Source organism: Microtus ochrogaster, chromosome 1, assembly GCF_000317375.1.
Source record: "Microtus ochrogaster isolate Prairie Vole_2 chromosome 1, MicOch1.0, whole genome shotgun sequence".
In the NCBI taxonomy this organism is placed as follows: Eukaryota; Metazoa; Chordata; class Mammalia; order Rodentia; family Cricetidae; genus Microtus; species Microtus ochrogaster.
The window spans coordinates 18,590,418-18,597,027 of NC_022009.1; the positions used below are offsets into that span (position 1 = coordinate 18,590,418).

A 6,610-nucleotide genomic window follows, 5' to 3' on the forward strand; every position below is an offset into this window, starting at 1 on the left:
GCGCTGCTTCTCGCGCTCCTCGCGCTCCCGCCGCTGCTCGGCGCGCACGCGCTGTTGCTCCCACTGGCCGTGGGCGGCGGCGCGCTGCTCCAGCAGCAGGCGCTCCTCCTGGTGTCGGGCCAGCATGAGGGCGGCGATCTTGCGGTCGCGCTCGGGGACCCCGCGCAGGCCTCGCTCTGCGCGCACTTGGCGCACGATGCGCTCCACGTGCTGAGCGGTCTGCGGCGAGTGGCTCAGGTCGCCGAGGCTGAAGCTGCGGGCTGTGAGTGGCGCCAGATCGAGAGCCGAAGGGCGGCCCAGGGGGTTGGGTGCAGACGACGCGGACCCCGCAGGGTAGCTGTGCCTGGCGGAAGCTCGAGGTGGCCAGCGAAGCTCCCGCAGGCTTTCCCCGCTGTAAGACCCCGAGGACGAGGCGCCGGATTCGGAGCTGAGGGCACCGTCCCGCCGGCGGGACAGTGAGTCCAGCGAGTGGCTCTTCCTACCTGTCCGAGCAGTGGCTGGTGGAGGTCGAGTCCTGGCTGGGGGACTGGGTGAAGTCCTTCGAGTTACCCGCGATGCGGGCGAGGCCGGGAGGCTGCTGCCGCTGCTGCAGCTGCTGCTGCTGCCCGCGCTCAGCGCCGAGGCCGAGGCCGGGGCCTGGGCTGCAGCCTGGCCCTTGGGTGTGAACAGGCGCCGCTTCTCCTCGCGCATGATGCGCTCGCGCTCAGCACGGCACTGCTGCAGCTTGGCGAGCCGCTCGGCCTCGTAGGCCTCGTACAGGCCCGTGGCCACGCGCATGGAGCGGCCTGGGGCCTCGCGCACCAGGTCCGCCAGGGCCCGGGGCAGCAGCTCCACTGGCTTGACCGCACAGCGGGCACATGCTTCCAGCGAGCGGGGGCTGGTCAGGACATAGCGGCTGCCCTCGGCCTCGGGGCAGGCGAAGTTGAAGAGATCGAGGTGCAGCAGCGGGGACTGCTCCCGACGCCCACCTTCTGCCCCGCAGGGGACCTCGGCCTTGCGGGGCGCTGCGGCTGAGGCTGAGGAGGCAGCAGGCTGTTGGGCAACTCCCTGGGCATCTGGGGGCACGGACGCTGTGGCCCCATCCCCTTCTGAGCCACCAGGCTCCTCTCCCTCTTTCTCCTCTTCTGGCACCGGGTCCACCATAGCTGAGTCTCGTCCTTTGTTGGAGTCCCTGAGATGAGGGGGAGGGGGACATAGAGGAATGCATCTGTGAGCTGTTTCTCCCTCCTCAACCAATATTTACCCATCCCAAGTTAATCCGATTTCAGACTAGGCACAGGGGCCTGATGGAACGTAAATCCTAAAACCGATGTCCTGAAAACCCGGGCTAAGCAGTTGGGGGTGGGGGTAGGGGACGCTGGGACTCAATCAGCAGCCTCAGTGTTCCTCGGTCTTAGAACGCAGGGCCTGTGGGGAGACTACATTGATGTGAGGCCCGCTAGATGCATCCCCTTCCTGCTAAGACTGAGGCGCAGGGCAGCAGCCAGAAAGGGAGGCACTGGAGGATTCCCGGGAGGATTAGCTATTTGTTTGTAGCTTAGGCGGGCTGCTGGGATGCAGCTTTGCAGGCACACAAAAGGGGAAGGGGCCTGTTCATGTCAAAGTGCATTGCTGTGAGGGCCCAGTTGCCTAGTTTATGGTTGATTTCCCACTACCAAAAGGCCCCGGGGCGCAGGGCCCCTGGGAGATGGAAGAGCTGAGAGAAGTCTCCAAAGGCTCCTTTCTGAGTGAAGTGATGGATTCTTTCTCCTGCATCCCCGGCAGGGCTTGCTGAGAGCTGTGCCTGCTTCTTCTTCCAGCCCCCACCAGATGTTTGCCTGGGATGCACAAGGCACCTGCATCCGACCAGATGCGCCCGATCTCCACGGCTGAATGAATGTGCAGCTCAGGGTACCATCAACCCCAGTATGGTGGACTCAGACACCAGCCCCAGACACCCACCAGTTCCTTCACCGCATCTCAGGGAAGTGGGCTCGTAGCTCTGCAAACCCTGCCGCTCCATGCCGGGAGTTGCTAGGTCTCCGGGAGGGCTCACTTACCCCAGGTCCGGGCTCCGGCCCCCACGCCGAGGGCTTTTGTTCACCTCTCGCTGCCTTCCCCGGTGCCTCTTCAGTCCCTGCGCCGGCGGGGTCGGGTTACTGCCGGCTGCAGCAGCCAGCGTCTCTCCATGGGGGATTACGAACAGGGCGCACACTTCCCAGATGCTACCTACCCCGGGGAGGGGGGGAGTGCGACAAAGTCTCCCCAAAATAACGTGGCTCTGCTCCCTTGCTCACACTGATTCTTAAAAAAGGAAGCTGGGTTTCCTCGCCGCTGCATCCATCTCCACCTCTACCGCCAAGGTACCGCAGGTCTTTCTCTGCCTCTGGCGCCTCCTGGTGGCCACTTGAGGGTGTTCATTTGTTTGCTTAGAGGACTACAAAACAATTAAAACACAGTAACTACACATATTTATGTATGCATAATGCACATATACAGGGAGGTGTGGCTATAGCAATATCACGAGAAACCTAATCCTTGGGCTCCTTAGGTGGCTGGAATAAAATGGGTGGAATGGAATATTTCTCAAAGGGATCCTGAGAAGCAAACCAACTAGACATCAAGTAATTGGTCAGAAATAGGACACCTGATCCAAACTGTGATTTTATTATTTAAGGAAAACAAAGATGGGAGAACAAATGAGAGCAAAGTATAATGACACATACGTATGAAGGTACTATTACTTTGTATGCTAACCTAACCTAAATTTTATTGTTGTTTTTTTTTTTTTTGGTTTTTCGAGACAGGGTTTCTCTGTAGCTTTGGTGCCTGTCCTGGAACTAGCTCTTGTAGACCAGGCTGGCCTCGAACTCCCAGAGATTCACCTGCCTCTGCCTCCCGAGTGCTGGGATTAAAGGCGTGCACCACCACCGCCCGGCACCTAAATTTTAAAAAAGCCAAACAAACACAACAAAAACACGCGTATGGGTTTGAGGCAGGCAGAACATAAGTGACCAATGAAAGCAACTTCTGAATTGCTGGCTTCATATGATAAAACAAGTTAGTACCATTTAATGAGTGCTGTTTGCTGACACCTCATCCCACCGCTTCCATTTTGAATGGTAGTGGCCAAAGAGATTCCAGATTAGAATCCTCCCAGGAGAGGAGCGTGGTGTGGGTGGGATGTAGCGTCAGGGAGTATGGTGAACTGGGCTGTTGAAGACTCTGGCAGGGAAGCTGCGAGAAGGGGAACATGAGTAGGGAAATGACATAGATATATTTCATATTTTAAGAACGTAACTCTAGCAACAACAAAAAGACCAAGGAAGCCCAGTTAGGGAGGCACTGCAGTTACCCAACACAGGGAATGGAACCAAAAAGGGAGCAAAGGCAGGAAAAGAGGAGTCGGGGTTCTGTAAATAGAAATAACACTCGAAGATAAGGAAAGCAAAGGATGAAGGACAACTGCCTGGAATAGTAAGATGCTGTGTGTGTGTCACGGAAAGACAGTGGATCTAGGGGGAGCACCACCTGGTATGGGATACCAGTGTTGGACAACTGCTCCCCTCAAGTCAGAGGAAGGCTGCTCAATAGGTAGCTGAGTAAGTCATATATGAGGTCTATACTGGAGCTAGATTGAGGATATGTCATCACCAATGTACGGTTCCTGCGCTGGCTAGTTTTAGAAACTTGACACAAGCTGGAGTCATTGAAGATGAGGTGACCTCAAACTGAGAAAATGTACCCCCAACTGCTCTGTACGCAAGACTGTGTTGCATTTTCTTAATTAGTGATTGATGTGGGAGGGCCCACATTTGGGTGGTTTCCTTTCTGGGCAGGTGATCCTGGGGCGTATAAGAAAGCAGGCTGAGTAAGCCTTGGGGAGCAAGCCAGTAAGTAGCACCCCCCCACTGCTGCTGTATCTGTGCCTGTCTTCAGGTTCTTTCCTTGAGTTCCTGCCCTGACTTCCTTCGATGATGAAACTGTGATGAAGAACTGTACGCAGAAATAAAGTCTTTCCTCCCCAAGTTGCTTTGGTCATGGTATTCTATCACAGCAATAGAAAGCCTAAAAAAATAATATGAGTGAGATCACCCAGGGAGGAAAGATGCATTGATAAGAGGACGTCATTGATGGGACTTCAGAGGAAAAAGATGTTTCGATAAGACCAGTAAGGAGTAGAAGGGGAGTGTGCTGTGTAGGCAGAGCACTCAGAAGAATGCCAAGGGCTACAGAGGTCCACATGGGTTTATTCTGGAATAGCCAAAGAAACTAACAGACACCAGCCTTGGGTAACATTGGCAAAAAACAAACGAAAAAAATAAACCAGTGTGTTGTACTGGGAGCAGATGACAAGGCGCAGTGGTGGCTGAGGAAGTGGGAGGTATTGATCTTTTTGACTCTTAGGTGATGATGTCATGAGCTGTAAGATTTGACCTTTATCCGACTTACAAGCTAGCAAGTTAGAAACCAGGGTGCATAGATGCTGGCAGAAGACATGGTACTCCTGGGCCAGAAACAAAGCACTTTGTTAGTCGGGTACAGCAAGAACATGAAGTTCACTTTTTCTTGATTAGAGAGTGGGATCAAGTAGACACTGAACACAAAATGGGCATATGTTACATTTGGGGCACTCTAATCCTTTAAAGGGGGCTGTAATGTTTAGTCTTTATCATCTTGATTGGACTTAGAAACACCTCTAGGTGTGTCTGTAAGGGCATTTTCAGAGAGAGAAGACCCCGTGTGAATGTGGGAGCACCATCCCATGATCGGGGGCCTGGACTGAATGAAAGACTGGAATGAGAGGTGGGGGCGTGGCTCTATTGGTGGAGAGCTTGTCTGACATGCACAAAGAGCTGGGTTTGAGCTCCAACACCGTATGAAACCCTGCATGACTGCACACTGTAATCCCAGCACTCAGGAAGTGGGGGCAGTCAGAAGACTCAAGGTCATTGCCTCAGAGGCTAACCTGTGCTGCATTGTAAAGACCCTGCTGTCTCAGAAAGGGACAGAGAAGGGAATGTGAGCTCAGCAGTCAGAGCCTTATATTCGTACATCTCTGTTTCCTGACTGTGGACACGATGTGACCTGTCACTATGCCTTCCCATCATAATAGACTGTTCCCCTTTTCAAACCATGAATCAAAATAAGTATTTTCCCCCTTAAGTTGCTTGTTTCAGATATTTGGCCATAGCAATATGAAGAGTAACTAAAACAGTAGCTAATAGCAAACATGGTCTTGCTTTGTCCCAAGGGAGACATTGTCTTAATTATACCCTCTGAGCTGGGGGAAGCTGCTCTCTCTGTTGTTCAAGGATGCTTGGTGAACAAGCATCTGTGCAGTAAAATCTGTGAAAGTCTTTATAAGACATGAAGCATGAGATAGTAAAGAAGTCATTGGTCACAAGGTTAGTAAGAGGTGGGGCTGGGGTTTGGATCAGGATCTGTCTAATCCTGAAGTGGATGCCATGCTGTGTACTTCCACACTAAACTGTGGATCTGGAGAGATGTCGATTCAGGCGGTAATAAGTGGGGTGGACACGTCAGCATATCCATGTCTGGGAGTTCCTCTGCAGAGAATCCCGTTAAATTATCTTGCAGAGCTAGAAACACTATACAAGCAAACATTTTTGAATGAGCAGTGGTAAACACCATTTATTTTGATTATTTTGGTAAACCATGTAGATATGGTAAAACCAATAGGAAGATGTGTGTATATGAATATGTATAATTATATACATTCATATTATATATTCATTATATATATTAGCCTTAAATTTGCTGAAAATGCCCTAGAACAACAGATCCTCCCGACTCTACCTTCCAAGTGCTGGGATTACACAGAGGTGAAGGGCTGGTGCCATCACAGGGAGATTCCCTGCATGCCAAAGATCAAGGATGTTACACCCAGTTTCATTGTGGCACACAACAGAGAAAGCAACACCCACACGCCCATGGTGGTAACACCGTAATGGTGAGGGAAGGTGGACTTAAGAGGTGGATAGGTCAGGTGCAAATCCACCAGCCTGTGTTATTTCAGGCAATTTTTAAAATCCTTTTTATTTATGGCGTGTGTGTGTGTGTGTTTGCAGAGGCCAGAAGAGGTCATCAGATCCCCTGAAACTGAGTTACAGGCAGTTGTGCCCCAACTGCCGCACACCATGCTGCGGGGGGGGGAGGGGGGGGAGCAGAACTGAACTCAAGTTCTCTGGAAGAGCAGTAAGAACTTCTGACCCTAAGCCATCTCTCTAGTCCCCTGACAAGGTTTTTTAAACCCTCTGACTCTTACCTTTTTTTTATTTTTTTGACTCTCATCTTTTTAAGTACAGATTATTTTGCCTTGCACCAGCCTTTAAAGATAACTTATTGGGTTCTTTCTTAGGCTTTTTAATGCTACTAGTAGCTCATTAATTTAGACTAAAGCAAAACAAATCCTCCATGACATGTACATATTATCTTTATTTTAATTTCCTTCGCTGTCAAGTGTGTTCGTCGTCCCGGCACTCAGGAGTTTGAGGCAGGAGGCTTGAGGATTTGAGGCTGCAAGACCCTATCTTAGAAGCAACCAATGAACAAAACCCCTAAATTCCTCCTGTTGGGCCTCCCTCTTCTGTCTTGGCTTCAAGCACCC

The 6,610-nt window shown here is 51.6% G+C and overlaps 1 protein-coding gene across 1 annotated transcript in view; it reads right to left on the reverse strand.

The window, feature by feature from the left end:
• Ccdc177 (coiled-coil domain containing 177) overlaps window positions 1-2,335 on the reverse strand; it is a 5,345-nt gene extending 3,010 nt beyond the window's left edge. Inside the window, exons 1-2 of the mRNA XM_026778501.1 lie at window positions 2,040-2,335; window positions 1-1,171 (exon numbers count right to left, since the gene is read on the reverse strand). Of these exons, the coding sequence (XP_026634302.1) occupies window positions 1-1,143 (1,143 nt within the window). The 5' untranslated portion in view covers window positions 1,144-1,171; window positions 2,040-2,335. The remainder of the gene's footprint in view (window positions 1,172-2,039) is intronic.
• Between the last annotated feature and the right edge of the window lie 4,275 nt (window positions 2,336-6,610).